Raw genomic sequence first — 18,280 nt, 5'->3', positions numbered from 1 at the left:
CTAGGTTACGCGACTTGATGTGAAAATTTAATCTAGTGACATGGAAAAAAAGTGGACGAGGTCATGGAATTGTTGCTCACCCTCCGATGTAGTCGATCAAAGGAGATGGACGATCGTGGACCAACACCTCCAACGTCGACAATCACTCCACGAAGATGGAACACCACAAATCCTGTTAATTACACCGAGTGAAAAAAATTTAGGTCATCACCTCACATTAAGCATTGATACTTTTAACTATGAAAAAAATCATGTTTCGTCAAGTGTCAAATTTTGTCCTTCAATTTTTTTAGCAAGATCATCATGATTAAATAACCACTCATCATATCATAATTTTGCAGCACATCTCACATAGCTACTTAACATTAAGCACTGACACTTAAAACTATGAAAAAAATCTTATTTTGTCAAGTGTCAAATTTTGTCCGGTTCAATTTTTTTGACAAGATCATCATGATAAAAATAATCACTCATCTTATACCAATTTTAGAGCACATCTCAAATGACAAGATCATCATGATAAAAATAATGCAAACTAACAATCTAACATCCTAACATCCAACATTCAACTATATATCAACCTAACAACCTAACATCTAACATCTAACCTAACAATCTAACATCCAACATCCATCCATGCATTCATTCATCCATCCAACAGTAGAAAAAATGCAAAAAAATGAAAAAAAAACGTAGCTCACCGAGAGGGGCGTGGCAGGGGGCGAGGCGGTGGAGGGGATGGTGAGGCAGGGGCGGTCGGGGACGGGAGGGACGGGGCCGGACGGAGCCGCGGCCGGCTCTAGGAGCCGCGGCCGGCAGGGTCGGGAGAGGCCGGGGCGCCGGCGGGGTCGGGGGAGGCCGGCGCAGTGGCGGGGTCGGGGGAGGCCGGTGCAGCGCGTGGTCGCCGGGGCAACGGCGGGTGGAGACGGCGACGACGGCGGGTGTGGAGGCGGGGGCGGCGACGCGGCTGTGGAGGCGGGGAGGGCAGCGGGCGGTGGTGGAGGCGGGGAGGGCGGCGGCGGCAGGGGGAGGCGGGGAGGGCAGCGGCGGCAGGGGAGGTGGGGGGTACGGCGGCGGCGGCAGGTCGGGGTGGGGGGTGCGGCGGCGGCGCAGGTCGGGGTCGGGGGGTGCGGCGCCGGCGCAGCTCGGGGTGTGGGGGAGAGAGTGAGTGGATGGGGGAGAGGGTGAGTGGATAAGGTGAGGTATGCCGATGGCTAAGCCATCGGCATAGTTTGGGGCGCCACGTGGCAACTATGCCGACGGCTTAGCCGTAGGCATATTTTTTTTCTTTTTTATTATCCACGTCACCAATCCGCGTATAAGCTTTCGTATGGCCGCAGCTACGCCGACGGCTTTGCCGTCGGCATATTTTTATTTTTACTTTTCTTATTTTGTATAAATTTTGTAATGTTTTCTTATTTTATATAAATATTTTAATGTTTTCTTATACATATTTTTTACATGCATGAACATTATTTAAAATGTACCATACATTTTCTTTAATGGTTTGAAACATTATTTTTAATGACATGATCTTTTTTTATATTGTACAACAATTTTCTAAAATATCACGTATATTTTTTTCTATGGTCTCGCGAAAGGTGATACATAGGAGAGCAACTGACTGAGGGGTACCGTTACCGAGTGCCTGATCCGGTAACTATGCGAGTGCCTGATCCGTCTACTACCGTGTCATCGCCGTCCGTGAGGGGGGCCACGCCCCGGAGACGCGTGCCGCCTCTTCGGACATGCCACCACACCACCCCGCATGTATGAGGGCCCGGTGCGACGCTCCGGTGGCATTGCTACCCCCCCAGGGCCCCCGTCCCGCCTAACCCTGTAGCGTTTGACCACGGGATCTAGCCCTTTGACTTAGCACGGACGGGATTTGACCAGTGGACCTCTCCACCCAGTTGTGTTAGGTCAGCCCATAGGAACACTTTGGAGCAACATCCGGGCCAGACCCACAGCAAGATCCCCTCCGTGCAGACCCGACGCGTCCGTTTCCCCCCTCTAGGTGCCGGCGGTGGCGCCGTCCGTGAGGGGGGCCAAACCCCGGAGACGCGTGCCGCCTCTTCAGACATGCCACCACACCACCCCGCATGTATGAGGGCCCGGTGCGACGCTCCGGTGGCATTGCTACCCCCAGGGCCCCCGTCCCGCCTAGCCCTATAGCGTTTGACCACAGGATCTAGCCCTTTGACTTTGCACGGACGGGCTTTAACCAGCGGACCTCCCCACCCGGTTGTGTTAGGTCAGCCCATAGGAACACTTTGGAGCAACATCCGGGCCAGACCCACAACAAGATCCCCTCCGTGTAGACCCGACGCGTCCGTTTCCCCCTCCAAGTGCCGGCGGCGGCGCCGTCCGTGAGGGGGGGCACACCCCGGACAAGCGTGCCGGGCGTTTGCAACCACCACAACACTTCCAAACTTGTGAGAGGCCGCCTACGCAAGATTTGGCGGCATGCTAGCCCCCGGAGGCCGCCGGCCACAGCCGTAGACGCGCGAAGGGCAATCCGCGTAGAGGGAATTTTTCGGATACTTCTCCATCACCAAAAATTATGAAAAAAAATAGTATCGTTCCTATAGCACATGTGCCCACGTCGTGCAAAAAAAACTCATGATTTTATCGTGCTCCGAGTATTTAATAATATTCACGCCGCATTGTTACCGCAGAATGGCTACTACCGTGTCATCGCCGTCCGTTAGGGGGGGCCACGCCCCGGAGACGTGGGCCGCCTCTTCGGACATGCCACCACACCACCCCGCATGTATGAGGGCCCGGTGCGACGCTCCGGTGGCATTGCTACCCCAGGGCCCCCGTCCCGCCTAACCCTGTAGCGTTTGACCACGGGATCTAGCCCTTTGACTTTGCACGGACGGGATTTGACCAGTGGACCTCTCCACCCGGTTGTGTTAGGTCAGCCCATAGGAACACTTTGGAGCAACATCCGGGCCAGACCCACAGCAAGATCCCCTCCGTGTAGACCCGACGCGTCCGTTTACCCCCCCCCCCCCAGGTGCCGGCGGTGGCGCCGTCCGTGAGGGGGGCCAAACCCTGGAGAAGCGTGCCGCCTCTTCGGACATGCCACCACACCACCCCGCATGTATGAGGGCCCGGTGCGACGCTCCGGTGGCATTGCTACCCCCAGGGCCCCCGTCCCACCTAGCCCTGTAGCGTTTGACCACGGGATCTAGCCCTTTGACTTTGCACGGACGGGCTTTGACCAGCGGACCTCCCCACCCGGTTGTGTTAGGTCAGCCCATAGGAACACTTTGGAGCAACATCCAGGCCAGACCCACAACAAGATCCCCTCCGTGTAGACCCGACGCGTCCGTTTCCTCCCTCCAGGTGCCAGCGGCGGCGCCGTCCGTGAGGGGGGCACACCCCGGACACGCGTGCCGGGCGTTTGCAACCACCACAACACTTCCAAACTTGTGAGAGGCCGCCTACGCAAGATTTGGCGGCATGCTAGCCCCCGGAGGCCGCCGGCCACAGCCGTAGACGAGCCGTAGACGCGCGAAGGGCAATCCGCGTAGAGGGAAATTTTCAGATACTTCTCCATCACCAAAAATTATGAAAAAAATATTATCGTTCCTATAGCACATGTGCCCACGTCGTGCAAAAAAACTCATAATTTTATCGCGCTCCGAGTATTTAATAATATTCACGCCGCATCGTTACCGCAGAATGGCTACTACCGTGTCATCGCCGTCCGTTAGGGGGGGCCACGCCCCGGAGATGCGTGCCGCCTCTTCGGACATGCCACCACACCACCCCGCATGTATGAGGGCCCGGTGCGACGCTCCGGTGGCATTGCTACCCCAGGACCCCCGTCCCGCCTAACCCTTTAGCGTTTGACCAAGGGATCTAGCCCTTTGACTTTGCACGGACGGGATTTGACCAGTGGACCTCTCCACCCGGTTGTGTTAGTTCAGCCCATAGGAACACTTTGGAGCAACATCCGGGCCAGACCCACAGCAAGATCCCCTCCGTGTAGACCCGACGCGTCCGTTTCCCCCCTCCAAGTGCCGGCGGTGGCGCCGTCCGTGAGGGGGGCCAAACCCCGGAGACGCGTGCCGCCTCTTCGGACATGCCACCACACCACCCCGCATGTATGAGGGCCCGGTGCGATGCTCCGGTGGCATTGCTACCCCCCCAGGGCCCCTGTCCTGCCTAACCCTAGAGCGGTTGACTACGAGATCTTGCCCTTTGACTTTCCACGGACAGGCTTTGAACAGTGGACCTCTCCACCCGGTTGTGTTAGGTCAGCTCAGAGGGACACCTGGGAGCAACATCCGGGCCAAACCGACAGCTACATCCCCTCCGTGTAGACCCGATGCGTCCGTTTTCCCCCTCCAGGTGCCGGCGGCGGCGCCGTCCGTTAGGGGGGCCACGCCCCTGAGATGCGTGTCGCCTCTTTGAACATGCCACAACACCACCTCGCATGTATGAGGGTCCGGTACGATGCTCCGGTGGCATTGCTACCCCCCCCCCAGGGCCCCCGTCCCGCCTAACTGTGGAGCGGTTGACCACGAGATCTAGCCTTTTGACTTCCCACGGACGGGCTTTGACCAGTGGACCTCTGCAGCCGGTTGTGTCAGGTCGCCCGTAGGGACACCCGGGAGCAACATCCGGGCCAAACCCACAGCTACATCCACCGTGTAGACCCGACGCGTCCGTTTCCCCCCTCCAGGTGCCGGCGCCGTCCATGAGGGGGGCACACCGCGGACGTGAGGGGGGTCACACTCTGGAGACGGGTGTCGGGCATTTGCAACCGCCACAAAACTTTGTCGGCATAGCTGTTTTTGATTTTAATAAAATATAATGATCTATATTCAAAAGAACATGACCGCACATTATTAACGTGCTCCAAAAATACAAACCATATATATATATATTCATAACATATGAAAAAAATACAAACTACATATATATTCATATGTATGTTTATATTTAACATGCTACATGTTAGTTTATATAATAATACATAAAAAAGCTTAAAAAATACATATGAAAAAAATTCTACCTATGCCGACGGCTATGCCGTCGGCATAGAGACGGCCAGGTTTTAGGCGGCGGGCGGCGTGCCGCGGATCGCTGACGTGGCTGGTATGCCGACGGCAGCCGTCGGCTTAGCTCGTGGACGGTGCGCCGCGGATCGATGACGTGGCATGACGATATATGCCGACGGCCTCCCGTCCAGGCCGTCGGCATAGATTTGACGACGTTAGCCGCTGGTCACGGGCGGGGTCGCCAGGCCCACGTGTATGCCGACGGCCTGGGTATGCCGACGGTTGCTGTCGCCATGTTCGCAGCTGGGCCGACGACATATGTATGCCGACGGGTGCCGTCGGCTTAGCTCGTTGTAGCCCGACGGCCAAGATACGCCGAGGGCCAAGACGTGGCCGTCGGCATAGCGCAAAGTAGGCCGACGGCAGCCGTCGGCATTGATTTGGCCGTCGGGGTAGGGCCAGTTTCCGGTAGTGGTAGTCCCAACGCCGAGTCAAACGTTTTTTTAATGTCTAGCTTGAAGAGCAGAGCCGGTGTTTTGTTGCGGTGGAAACGCATGTCTAGATTGCGCATATACATGAAGTTATCGTGAATACATCTTCTTTTGATGAAAGCACTTCTTATGATGCCATTGGTATTATCATTGGCCTTTTCTGTGCAAGGATAAACCTGACTTTTTTTACTAGTATATAAAATTTCACGAATAAGAAACCAACATTGACTTTAGAAAAAAAAATCATTATTACAGGTCACTATTGACAATATTTTGGTCGGAAATTTTGTTTATAAACAAAGTCAACAGGGATTGTTTTTCTTTTTGTGAAATTGTTTTAACTTTATTTCGCGAATACACAAAGCTTGCGTATCTTTCCATTGATAGAAGGAGTACAATGAGTACAATGAGAAATACAACACATGACATGAATGTAGACAGACGTGAACATGGTACCCGGAGTAGAGAGAAGGGATGCTCGACCCAAATACAACACAACTAAACCTACCAAACCCAAAACCAAGAGTGGCCAAGCCGAACCAGACAGAACTCCAACATCACGTGAGCCAATACGACAGACACCGCAAGCGAGTAAGATAGCGCATTCAAGAAGGAAAACGACGCCGAGAAGCCGTCGCCATCCGGTCTGGAGAAACCAGACCTAGGGTTTTTCCTGAGCTTGAAGAGGGACGCAACTGAAGGCCTTGGCAACGTCTCCAAAAAGAAAACGACACCCGCATGTGCCGTCGTTGCCAGCACCGGCAAGTCGAGCAAGAATTTCTTCTTGTCCCGTAGCTGAGCAATCCCATAGCTGCCGAATTGGGCCTGAAATTGTTTTTACAAGTATAATGGAATAATCCTTTGTTTCACGCTCGATCAAAGCTCACCGAAGTTGATTTTCATTTTTATCAGAGGGAAGGTTGCTCTAGGCGCTCTCCAGTGTCACGTTGCTGAGGATTTACTAAACGAGCAACTAAGGTGATGCTTTGATGGATTACCTCGCAATCTTACCGTGCTAACATGCTGACATTGTGTGTCTGTGGGAGGTTAGGATAATATATGTATGCGAATTAACATATTGTAGCATGACCAGTTGTGTTCACGATTTGATCCCCACGATCTGTCGTAATCTTGTACACGATCAAGCGTCGTCGTATTGGTAGTATTAGTAATACCAATACGGCCCGATGAGATAGGCTTCTCGAAACATAAACATATAATCCGTACTATCAGATAGAGCACGTTGACTAACACAAACTAGATAAGCAACCCCTAACGAGAATCATGAATGCGATCGGCGCGTGAAAGCGATGGATGCATTTGGAGAACAGCTAGCCACGTCAACATTACCATTGCTTGTCTGACTGACCAACTGGTGTACAACTTCCATTTTATTAGGGTCGGTATATGGATGTCACCTTCCCTACCGGTATCACACACAATGTAGAAGCACAAGTGCTGAATTCCAATTAACGGAGAGCACGTGAACACACCCAAACCCAAACGTATTCACGGTGTGGATGAGGCTGTCAACACGATCATACTAAGTTGCGTACAAAGCGGGCTACTTGCAAGTCAAAGTCAGAAGTGCATGCGTACTTGCAGCAGCCTGCGTGTAAACAATGGCAATGACATTATGCATTCTCACGTACGTGCCCCACCCCACCCCACCCCGGCGGCGGCTACAAGCCTATAAAACCACGCACTGCCGTGCCTGGGCGTCCCGGCGATCAATCCATTGAATCTCTTCTAGTGCTCGGAAACCGCAGACTCCCCGCCCAGCTATAGACAAGCGCGCGCCCCGATTGAAGGGATGGCCGGCACCGTTGAGGACAGCGGGAACACGGCGCCGTCGTCGCCGGCCGGGCTCCGCGGCGCCGACCTGGCCCTGAGGGTGCTTCTGTTCGCCGTCTCGTTGTCGGGGCTCGTCGTGCTGGTCACCGCCAAGCAGACGGAGATGGTGCCCCTGGTCCTGACGCCGCCGTTCAGGTTCGGGCCGGTGCCCGCCCAGTTCAAAGACTCGCCAGCGCTCATGTACGTGAGTTGATCGTCATGTCATACGTCTCTCCTCTCCTACGGGAATTGATAACTTCCGCGTAGGAACGGTGCGTATAATAACATGGATTGCTGATGCTTATTGTGTGCCCTGTCTACGTGTGGTTTGCAGTTATCTTCTTGTGGCGCTGTGCATGACGAGCTTGTATAGCCTTCTGACGGCCGCCACCTCGGTCAAGTCCATGTCAAGCTCGGCTTCCTGTGCCAAGGGGATCTTCGTCCTCATTCTGCTTGATGTGGTCAGTATCTTCTGCCTTGAATGATTTGTTCTCACATGTACTGTAGTTGCACGCAGGGCACAGCTTGATGTAACAATCCTATGTATAACCATGGCAGGTTTACGCGGGCATCATGGCGTCGGCGACGGGCACGGCGGGGGCCGTGGCCTGGGTGGGGCTGAAGGGCAACTCGCACACGCGGTGGAACAAGATCTGCAACATCTACGACAAGTTCTGCCGGCACATCGGCAGCGCCACCTGCCTCGGCCTCATCGCCTCCATCATCCTCGTCCTCCTCGTCGTCCTCAACGCCTACTCCCTCTACCGGAGAAGCCGCTGATCGAACTAGGCGTCCAGCCCCGCTCCCTCCTCCGGCTGGCGGGACAAATTTCATGTGCCGTGCATGTCATCCATCGGCTTTGGTGAGCTCTGCCGGCCGGCGGTCAGTTGTATAAAAGATGCTACGTGTTCCTGTGGCTGTGGAGTGCTCTACGACATGCGTGTGTGCGTGCGTGTACATGTGCGTTGACGTTTATCCTTGTTTGTTCTACAACACGTTGCTTTGTGACAGTAAGCACGACTTTTATCGGCCAAAATCACTGTTGTAACCTTTGTGGCATAGTTTAGCATGATTTAATTAACCCCATTTTGAGAAAAATGAATTTAACCTTTTTGCTATCGCCAGCGGTGGTAGGATTTAACGTACCACCAGGGTCTATGGCACCAGAAACCTAGTCGTCGTCACGCTCATGCGGGCAAGTGGTTAGCACATTAAACCCTAGGCCGGCATACGGTAGGCACCTAGAGGGGGTAAGTGAACGGGGAATGGGTGGGCGGTAGGGCAACCCTACCACCAAGGTCCTCACGGTACGGTAGTAAATTTAGCCCAAAATGGTACTGAAAGTTTCCGTACGTTTCTGCAGGCGGGAGGACATGTAACCCTGCCACCAAGAACCTTGATGATGGGCCCATGTAGTCACTCTAGAGCTCATTTACCATTTTGTCTAGCACATAATTAACATTCAAATTTCACCACACAACAATTGTCCATCACACAACAATTTGATCACAAATAGTTCAACATACCAAGTTCAACATAGCGTGTTCAACATACAAAGTTGGACACGACCAAATAGAAGGTTCTCAAATACTACATAGCAAGCAAGTGTCCATATTACTTTCTTTCCCTCTTGCTTAGACGATCCTCAACTCTCTTTGTGCGACCCTCATTTGGTTTTAGGCCGCCTCGAGCACGCTCTCTCTGGAAAGGCGATGGACTCTTAAGGATCCTCTACATGCCCCCTCGTTTGGGATGGTTGAGTGAGTGAAGGTCCATCTGGCAGTTTGTGAAATGTTAACTTGTTGCAGTCCTTGTCTCGTGGATTCTATTCATCGTCATTCTCCTCCTCTTCCTCGAATTCCTCCACTTGTTGAGATAAGGTGACATGGCTAGAGGAGGAGGAGGCACCGGTCGCGCATGCGCCCCACGCGCCATGGACCCCCGAGCAAAAACGTCCAAGTACGTACCAAATGCATAGGTCTGACCGACAGGAGCATGCCATGGAGCCATCGACGCGGGAAGCCGTCGGACAGACTCGACGCACACCCTGCTTGGCGCAACCGAACCAGCCCGCCGGGTGGTGAAGAGGCTAGCAGGCAGGTCTGGCTGGCACCATGCGCATGGGCAGCGCGTGCGAGACGTTGCATGTGTGCGACATGAGCCACCACATGATGATTGGCTCGCGCGAGCCCTTGGTGCACCCGTCATGGACCGCCCACTCGTCGTCTGGGCAGATCGGACAAGGCGGCCCGATGGACAGGAGCGCGCCACGACGCCATCGACACGGGGTGCAGCCGGACAGACTTGACGCAGGCCCCGCCTAGCGCAACCGAACCAGCCCACCGGGGGGCAAAGAGGCCGACAGGCAGGTCCGGGTGGCCCCTCGTGTGTGGACAAGCGTGTGAGATGTCGCATGTGCGCGTGGCACGGGCACCCACATGACGGTGCCCCCCGCGCGATCCCTCGGTTCGCCCGTCATGGACCTCCCAGTCGGGTTGCCCGGGTCCGTGCCATCCGGGCAGATCGGACAGCGCGGAGAGCACCCGAGAGCTCCTCGGAGCATGCCACCTAAAAACCAACGACGTAGAGGCCTCTTCTCCCTCGAAGGCCCCCAGAAGGCGGGTACTCTAGCATCCTTTATATGAGTAATGTGGAGAAGGTTTATCTTGCATCATCAAGAACTGTGATGGGGGTTGGATAGACACAAGCATTCGTGTTAGCACGCATGCTCCATGGGTATCCCACCTATTAGTTGCTAAGGATTGCTTGGTGTTTATGAAAGCGGATAGTAGGAGTGCACCACAACTAAATGATATTTTGAGTAACTATAGTATTGGTTCTGGACAGAGGATGAATAAACGGAAAAGCTCAATTTTCTTTAGCCCGAACTATGGGGCTTCGGCTAAGAGAAGGGTCAAGACGCCTTAAATATCCGGACGGAGGCATTGTCTAGGAAGTACCTTAGCCTACCGACCGTGGTGGGAGGTCAACGGAGCACCAATTTGAGCATATTCATGAAAGATCACGGTCTGGGGGTGCAAGGTGGTGTGAGACTTATGTCTTGTGTGATGAAAGAGGTTATCCTTAAAATTGTGGTTCAAGCACTTCCAACCTATTCTATTAGTTGCTTTAAACTCACGAAAGTCTTGTGCGAGAAATTAACGACATTCATACCCAAAAACTGGTGGGATGGATCACTGGACGGAAAGGTATGCATTGAAAGTCATGGGTGAATATGGCTTTTCCAAAGTCTAAAGGAAGGTTGGGCTTTCAGGATCTAGAACTATTCAATGATGCCATGTTAGCTATGCAGGCATGGCAACTCTTGGACAACACGCAAAGCTTATGCGTGCATGTACTGAAGGGGCACTATTACCCACATGGGGAGTTCCAAACGGTTCAACAACATGGTGAACTATCATGAGTGTGAGAAACATGCTTTAGAAAGGTCTTATTAGGCGAATTGGGGACGACTTGAAAGAAGAAGTATTTGGATTGTTGGGACCAACACCATGAAACCGATGGGAGGCTTAAGGAAAATTCATCTCAACTTGTGTCTGATTTGATCCAGGAAGAAATAGGATAATGAAACATTGAACATATAAGGGAGACTTTCCTTGTGCCTGATACTGATGCTATCCTTAATATGCCGAGATCAAGAGGAGCCAAGGAGGATATATGGGCATGTGCATGGGGGAAGAATGACATCTTTTCAGTACGATCGACGTACAGAGAAGTCATGGACGGTGGTATGAAAGAAAAGTTTCCAGTGGGCAACTCATGTGATGATACTGTTGTTTGGAAAGCCCCATGAAAACTAACGACACGTTTGGTTCGGTCGCTCGGTTTTCGATTCCTATGCTTTAAACAATCGTAGATGAAGTTTGGTTCGGGTATTACGTCTTCGGTAACAGTGCATTTTGATACACCGCTTCGCAGAGTTGAAAACAACCGAACGACAACTGATTAGAAAACCGAACCCAACCTCACGAACCAAACAAAGCTCGTATCTGGTAAAAAGAGATCAAAAGCAGTGCTTCATGATACGAAACCCATTACATTACCTGAGCAATAACCAAACCCATTGTAAATGTCTTACCAAGGATCAGAGTCTTTTGGTTGAGGGTGGTCAATAATATGCTACCCTGCTTTGGAGAATTAAACTGGTGACATATTAAGACCTAGGCTCACTGCCTGATGTGTTGTCATGAGCAGGAGAGTCCTTATCATAGCCTATTGTCATGTGATCATGCGAGACGTTTTTGGGAGGCTGCCCTGGTTCAGTTCAACATCAAAAGCATCCAAACTACACCCGTACACATGGTCAAAAGATATGCTGGATGTAAAGATGATCCCAAACATGACGAGGCAATCACGATCATGGTAATGTGGGCAATTTGGCATTCGCAAAATAAGTCCGCGCACGGTGAAGAGCAGTGGCCGCCGCACAAATCGATGATCATCATCGATGATATTGTGCGTGCCCTTGAGGTACCGGCACCTGAAATAACACAAGAAGGTGTAGTGCAGGTAAAGTGGAAACCGTCGAAAGATGGGTGGGTTGAGATCAATGCTGATGGAGCAACCGATTTAGGCCGATGGCGAGGGGGAATTGACTTTATTGGCAAAGACTACTCTGGAACCTTTGTGGCAGCGGCAGGAGCCAGATACGATGGTATTCTAGTTTCTAGCCCCTCTCACCGATAAGATACTTGCATGTTGAGATGCAGTGCTATTTGAACACAATAAAGGAATATTAAAGATACGCATGGAGACTGATTGTTAGGAGGTCTATACACTCTGAAATGATTGGTTTAGAATGTTCGAGTGCCTTTCAAGTGCTCCATGAAATTAGAGAGGTAGTTTCTTATTTTCAAGGTTTAACCTTTTACATGTTCGTAGGCAAACCAATGAGGCAGCTCATCGCATTGCGAGAGAAGTTTTGGATATTGATAACATTGTACACAACTATGATGTAATCCCTGACTTTCTGGATTGTGTGTTGTAATCTAATATGCCTTTGCCGATTGGATAAAGAGCGGAGAGTATATTCATATATTCATAAAAAGGAAAAAGGAAAAGGATGTTCAAGAAAAAAGAGAAAAAAAAAGAAAAAAAAAGGAATGTAGGAGCAACCGAGGGAGGCCGGCGACTCGGGGTTCGGGCAGAGTCGCCGTGTAAGTCCAGCGACCGAACGACCGCTCCGTAGTTGTTAGCGAGTCTGCATCGTTGGCTTTCCCAAACCTCCCGTCCCTGCGGATTGCGGCCGCGCGACGAGGCGGAGGCTCGTTCGCCGGCCACCACCGCCATGTCCTCCTCCCTCGCGCTCTCGCTCCCGCTCCCACCCCGGTGCGCGCTCCCCCTCCCGCCACCTCACCTCGCTCCCAAGCACCCATCTCTCCGCGCCAACCAGTGCCACCTCCTCGTTCGCACGCTCCCCCCGCCTCGCCGCCTCCTCCTCGCCCCTAGGGCTTCGTCGTACGCCGCATCCCCCGCCGAGCCGGCGCGTGAGGGTGGCGCGGGCGGGAAGAAGGCGCCCGGGTTCCGGAACAGGTTCCTGGACCTGGCGCGGCTCGGGGCCGTGGCGGAGGGCGCGGCGGAGGCCTTCTTCCGCAGCGAAATCCGGCGGCGGCTTGCCGTCACGGCCGTGCTCATCGTGCTCAGCCGCGTAGGCTACTTCGTCCCGCTTCCCGGGTTCGACCGCCGCCTCATCCCCGACTCCTATCTCAGCTTCGCCCCGCTCCCTGCAGGTACTACTGTCCCCTCCGGATTATCCCTTCCTGCTACCTGCACACGTGCTGAAGCGTGTAGGCATGTCACGGGATTTTAGCAAATGTCTTAAATTGCACTTTGCAATGCGCCTTCATCTATGCAGATGACCTCGTTGATTTTGCTTCTGAACTGAAGCTGTCGTTTTTCCAGCTGGGAATCAGTCATCAGATCTCAGCGTCGATTGTAATGCAGGTTAGATACTCTCTTCCTTTGTCCTGTCACGTGCTTTTGTTTTCTGATAGCAATACTCCAATGTCATTAGCCACATCAGAAATCTCATATGTATCGTTTTCTTTTTTGCCTACTCACTATTGCCGTTACACTGTTGTTTGAATTTACATTCATGCATCCCTACCAATTACCGTTTCATCAGAGCTGGTTTGTTTTGCTTGTTCAAGAGTTAGAACCTGACATATTTTGGGGTTCAACTAGGTTCAGATCCCATTAACCCCACTTTAAGGTCCCAAGTGGGAGCGGGCCAGTGCCGCATGAACCATCCGGCCATCCCACATAAGATGGTACATGGATGACTGCAGGTTAACGCACAACAGATGCAGAACTTGTGGATCAACCCGCTCGGTCACAACTAAGGCCACTTGTTCCGCGTGGTCTGTACGAACAGCCGAATCGACCCATTGCATGCTGCAGCTTCGACATTGAAGTCAAATCTGAACACAAGCGTGAACACATCAGCCTCTCTCCACTCTTATTGTGACATCATCTGTTGATGATGTGCGTCACCCCGATTGATTCATGTTCATATGCAACATCTAGACTGGTCTTAAGAAGTACCGAAATTGATTTATTGATACATGAGCGTCCCCATCAATTACCGTCTCTATCCTGGCATAGTGAGCTTAACTATGCGTATCTCTGTTTGTTAATCGACTGATTTCAATTAGGAGAAAGTTACTGTGTGTCCAATCTAGCATACTTTGCTGGAACACATAGCATACATACTAGACGGTGCCGCTTTGTGGGTTGCCGCAAATGCCCACATAACACATGTGGGACGGCATGGACAGAAGCGGCAGCCAGCTGTTAATCCCCCTTAAACCCTCAAGGCCTGAATCCCCAGCCAAAGATAATTTGCGACATATGTTATGCAGTGGCAAAGAAGTTTATTGTCGCAACCAAAATGAACACGACCAAAGGGTTTTATGCACCTGACCTCAACATGCCATGGACGATAACCAAATCCACACTTAAAATTCCAAACATAACAAAAGTTCAGGTTTTTGTATCTGTTAGGCTCCATTTCATCCATACAGAGCATAATTTCAACTTTTTTTGCCTTTAGTACACACCATTACAGCTGCACATAAGATAAGGTCAAGTAGCAGAGAGAAGCTGCATATGTTTGGTTCTTGCCCAAGCTTGCCCTACCAAATATTTGGCTAGCCAAAAAATTTATTAAGCTTTTGGTTGCCCATGAGTTGGTGTCAACATTGGCAAGAAAAATGAACTAGAGTGGGCAAAGAGCCATTGCCATGGCAAAACACTGGCAACCCTCCAAACAAAGAGGCCAAAATTTTGCCAGCGTGAGCTTTGGTGACCATCCGAAGTTCCAAACATACCCTTAGCACAATGGAGCAATAAAATGAGGTCTATTGTCATACAACTGGGGGCGTTTTGGTCTTAATTTTGGGCTGTCTAGGCCAAAAAGAGAATATCATGTATTCAGGCAACAGTGTGATTGCAACAGTGGCAAGTCTGAAAAGAAGAGCGTGAAATTGAGATTTAAGCTGTGGCTAGTGGCACAAGCAAGATGTTCCCTTTTTGGGGGGGACAAAGGAAGCTGGAATGTCTCCTAGACCTTAGTTTTCCATTTACAGAAAACCAGAATCCTTACAAACAACCACCAGTAGTTGTAACTATGACAATCAAGCCACTTAAAAGTGTACTTGGATAGCTTCAGAGTGTCTTTTGACTGTACTAGCTGAAGACAATTTTCATTCCAAGATATAACAACCCTTTATACTACTATTACAATAACAACTTGTGTCTGTTTTAGGTTCTTTGCCATGTTCTTCCATCACTTGAAAAGATTCGCAAGGAAGGATTAGACGGGCATGAGAAGATCAAAAGCTATATGTGTGTTTAGTTGCCTATCTTTAACAGCGAGATTGAATTTCTTTTGGGAACTGTTCCATTTTCTATATCTTCATCTAGTTTGAGCTCCTCCATCTTGATGTTCAGATGGTGGCTATCACTGGGTTTTGCAATTGTGGCTGCTTGTACTGTGTCATGCTATTCGCTGCAGTACTCCATATATGCAGCAAGTTACAGGTAAATTACCTTTTTTGCGTATATGATATTATACTTTGACTTCTGTTTTGCTCGTATCTGGCAAGCTTGCTGAAGTGCTCCACCATTGGCCACCTCATGCTTCTTCCTTTGGTTTTTCCTTTTCTTTTGCCATCCATTGATGGAAGATGGAGGCACTTTAAAATTAGAACTAGCACAAATGTATGCTTTTATCAGAGTTTGCATATAACTTATCATTTCATTTACGGCATGCCCTGAATCATTTGTAGAGTGATGAGACATTATAAGTTGTCATAATTTGATTGACCTGGAGGGATGCTTTTCTGTTCTCTCTGTTGCTCTATTTATTTTGCTTTCATCTGTCTCAGGGTTAAGCATGTCATATTAACAAGCTTTCTGCTTGTCCTCGGTGCAATGTCAACGACTTGGATCTGTGACACCATAACGGAATCTGGCTTTGGTAGTACTTTCATTTCGTTCATATTTTGTTTTAGCGCCATTTGCTGCATGAGTTGACTCTTTTGTGTTATTATGTTGTATTCCCTCTAAAGAAACATTAGAGTGTTTAGATCACTACTTTAGTGATCTAAATGCTCTTATATTTCCTTACGGAGGGAGTACTATTCAACATTCTGTCATGTACATGGTGCCCTTTGGAAGTCTTGAATGGTTATTCATAAGAGTCTGTTTTGAGTCACATTTTTCATATTACTAGTATAGTATTCCCTCCATTCACAAATCTAAGATGTTTTGGATATGGACTACATACGGACTGAAATGAGTGAACAAACACACTAAAACATGTCTATATACATCCGATTCACAGAAAAGTTAGAACATTTTATATTTGTGAATGGAGGGAGTACATATCTATGCATTGTATCCTTAAGTTCTGACCATTTGATTGTTGTTTTCGTCTGAATGAGATATTTTTGTTCTGCATACTGTTTGCACCAAATAAACTGAACCTCTACTGTATAGGCTGAATAGATACATCCTTTTGGGCAGTCTATGTGCAACAGCAGCAGCAGCAGTTTAGGTGTTGCAATCTGGCAGCTGTGGTCAGCATGTTATGTGGGCCTGCGGCCTTTGGTACAGTACCAATAGTCCAATGGAATGTCAACAAAAGTTAGTGCTGATGCTAGGTTGTTATGTTTGAGGTAAACACGATGGGAAATGATTGTATGGCATCTGTTATCTAGTACTAGCATGCTCAATTAGATTGCTTGCTAGGTATCTTCCTATTTAGGGATGAGAAGGCCCGCAAGTTGGATGTAGTAAGAATTATCAATGAGACCCAGTCCTCAAATCTCTCTCTCTCTCTCTCTCTCTCTACTCTAGTTTCTTTCCACCCTAGCGCGGGTCTGTTCTTCAAACCGTCGCAGTCGGTCTACTTTCTGTGATATTTATCCCTAACAGTATGTCTAACGGAAAAAAGGCATACTCATGTTGTGGAAGAGCTTCCCATTTTGGTCATTTTTTTTGTATGGGAGCGTCTGTTCATGACAGAAATAATTCCACACTTTGTTTCATTTTTCCTAACTTATTTGGGTCCCAACCAATGTAACTGCTGGTACTGCTGTTGCCGAGAAAAATAAAATAGTGATTTTGAATTGGGATTTGCTCTGTTCTAGTTCATGTGCTGATTACTCAACTGTGCAATGAGTAGGATTTCGCTATATATGAAAATCAATGAGTATTTCCTCCTGACTTGAAAAATAACATATGCGAAATCATTTCTGGAAATGTTTATGTGGATGATGTGGTGAGGTAAAACTTTACCATGTTTATTATCATCAAATAGCAGTGCATATCTTGTTATTGGCTAGCAATTTCATGCTTACTGCTTCTTGTGTATTTTGCCGTACAGGGCATGGCTCATCTTTGATTATCTGTGTTGGAATATTGACTGGTTACACAAATACACTACACAAGATGCTAACTCAATTTTCAGGTAATCCCTCCTAACTTGCTAAATGTTTGTTTATATGTTTCATTTATTAATTGAGTCTTCCGCGCAAGTTATAAACCTTAGAGACAGTGATTTGTATATTGCTGGACTGTATTTGTTACTTTTACGTGCCCTTTTTTCTTGCTTATTTTGGGGCTGCCTTTCATACTGGCAACAAAAAATCACGGCTGAAACCTTATTAAATTCTAATATTCCTTGGTAGATCAAATTATCATATATTCTGCCAAGATTACTGGAATAAATTAAAGAATTCCCTCAATTTATTCTTTTGGTTGTGTTTTAATTAATTAAGCTTAGGAAAATCTTATGTTGAAACTTGCACTTAAATTGTAGGGAATGTTGCCATATTGCCTCTTTTGTGATATCTTGGCAGTGACACTATCTTTTCTAACTACGCCATCAGATCTATCTCCTTAGCTCAACATAACATATTGTAGCTCATCCAGTATCATGTGTGCTGTGAACAGTTAGTGCCTATTTAATCTTGACATGTTTTATGTCAACATCGTGTTTATAACACAAAGTGCTTCAGTTGAACATTTGTGTCAGTTTGTATAGTAGAATATGCAGTAACTGATAGAGTGACGGTTCTGTTTCATATTGTTTTCTCTTATTTGAACAATTGAACTTGCCTTTCGGAGCAGGAAATGTGTGCACATCTTGGCCCTACATCTTGGGAGTAGCTGGGATCTTTATGATGGTTACCATGGGGGCAGTGTTGGTGACTGAAGGATGTAGGAAGATAAAGCTTCAGTACTATGGATTCAAGTTGGCTTCTATTGCAGGGTAATAAAGTAGTTTGATTCTGCATTAATTTTTGTTGAAGCACAATTTTGAATGCTGTTATTTGCGGCAATAAGACAATAACTTCGCAAAAACTCTCAGCTAACTTTGGAACATTATCTGCAAAATGGTTACCTATTAGT

The 18,280-nt window shown here is 49.1% G+C and overlaps 2 protein-coding genes across 4 annotated transcripts; both read left to right on the top strand.

Annotated features, from left to right (window-relative positions):
• Positions 1–7,222: 7,222 nt before the first annotated feature.
• LOC125535163 (CASP-like protein 1D1) lies at positions 7,223–8,428 on the top strand. Its single transcript, XM_048698213.1, has 3 exons — positions 7,223–7,543; positions 7,677–7,803; positions 7,901–8,428. Exons 1-3 carry the CDS (start codon positions 7,323–7,325, stop codon positions 8,120–8,122), a joined length of 570 nt encoding a protein of 189 aa, XP_048554170.1. The 5' UTR covers positions 7,223–7,322; the 3' UTR covers positions 8,123–8,428.
• Positions 8,429–12,529: 4,101 nt separating this feature from the next.
• LOC125517058 (preprotein translocase subunit SCY2, chloroplastic-like) lies at positions 12,530–18,169 on the top strand. 3 transcript variants are annotated; one of them, XM_048682278.1, is made up of 7 exons: positions 12,535–13,092; positions 13,218–13,306; positions 15,129–15,208; positions 15,314–15,403; positions 15,751–15,842; positions 17,253–17,336; positions 17,999–18,167. In XM_048682278.1, exons 1-7 carry the CDS (start codon positions 12,651–12,653, stop codon positions 18,142–18,144), a joined length of 1,023 nt encoding a protein of 340 aa, XP_048538235.1. In that variant the 5' UTR covers positions 12,535–12,650; the 3' UTR covers positions 18,145–18,167. The 3 variants fall into 3 exon arrangements, with proteins under 3 accessions (XP_048538240.1, XP_048538236.1, XP_048538235.1); XM_048682279.1 differs by lacking the exon at positions 15,751–15,842 and having other exon boundaries at positions 12,533–13,092; XM_048682283.1 differs by lacking the exons at positions 15,129–15,208; positions 15,751–15,842 and having other exon boundaries at positions 12,530–13,092; positions 13,265–13,306; positions 17,999–18,169.
• Positions 18,170–18,280: the final 111 nt, after the last annotated feature.

The sequence above is a fragment of the Triticum urartu genome, chromosome 1 (assembly GCF_003073215.2).
Source record: "Triticum urartu cultivar G1812 chromosome 1, Tu2.1, whole genome shotgun sequence".
Lineage (NCBI taxonomy): Eukaryota > Viridiplantae > Streptophyta > Magnoliopsida > Poales > Poaceae > Triticum > Triticum urartu.
Note: the sequence above shows the minus strand (reverse complement) of the source record. Positions and strands in the feature narration are given on the sequence as shown.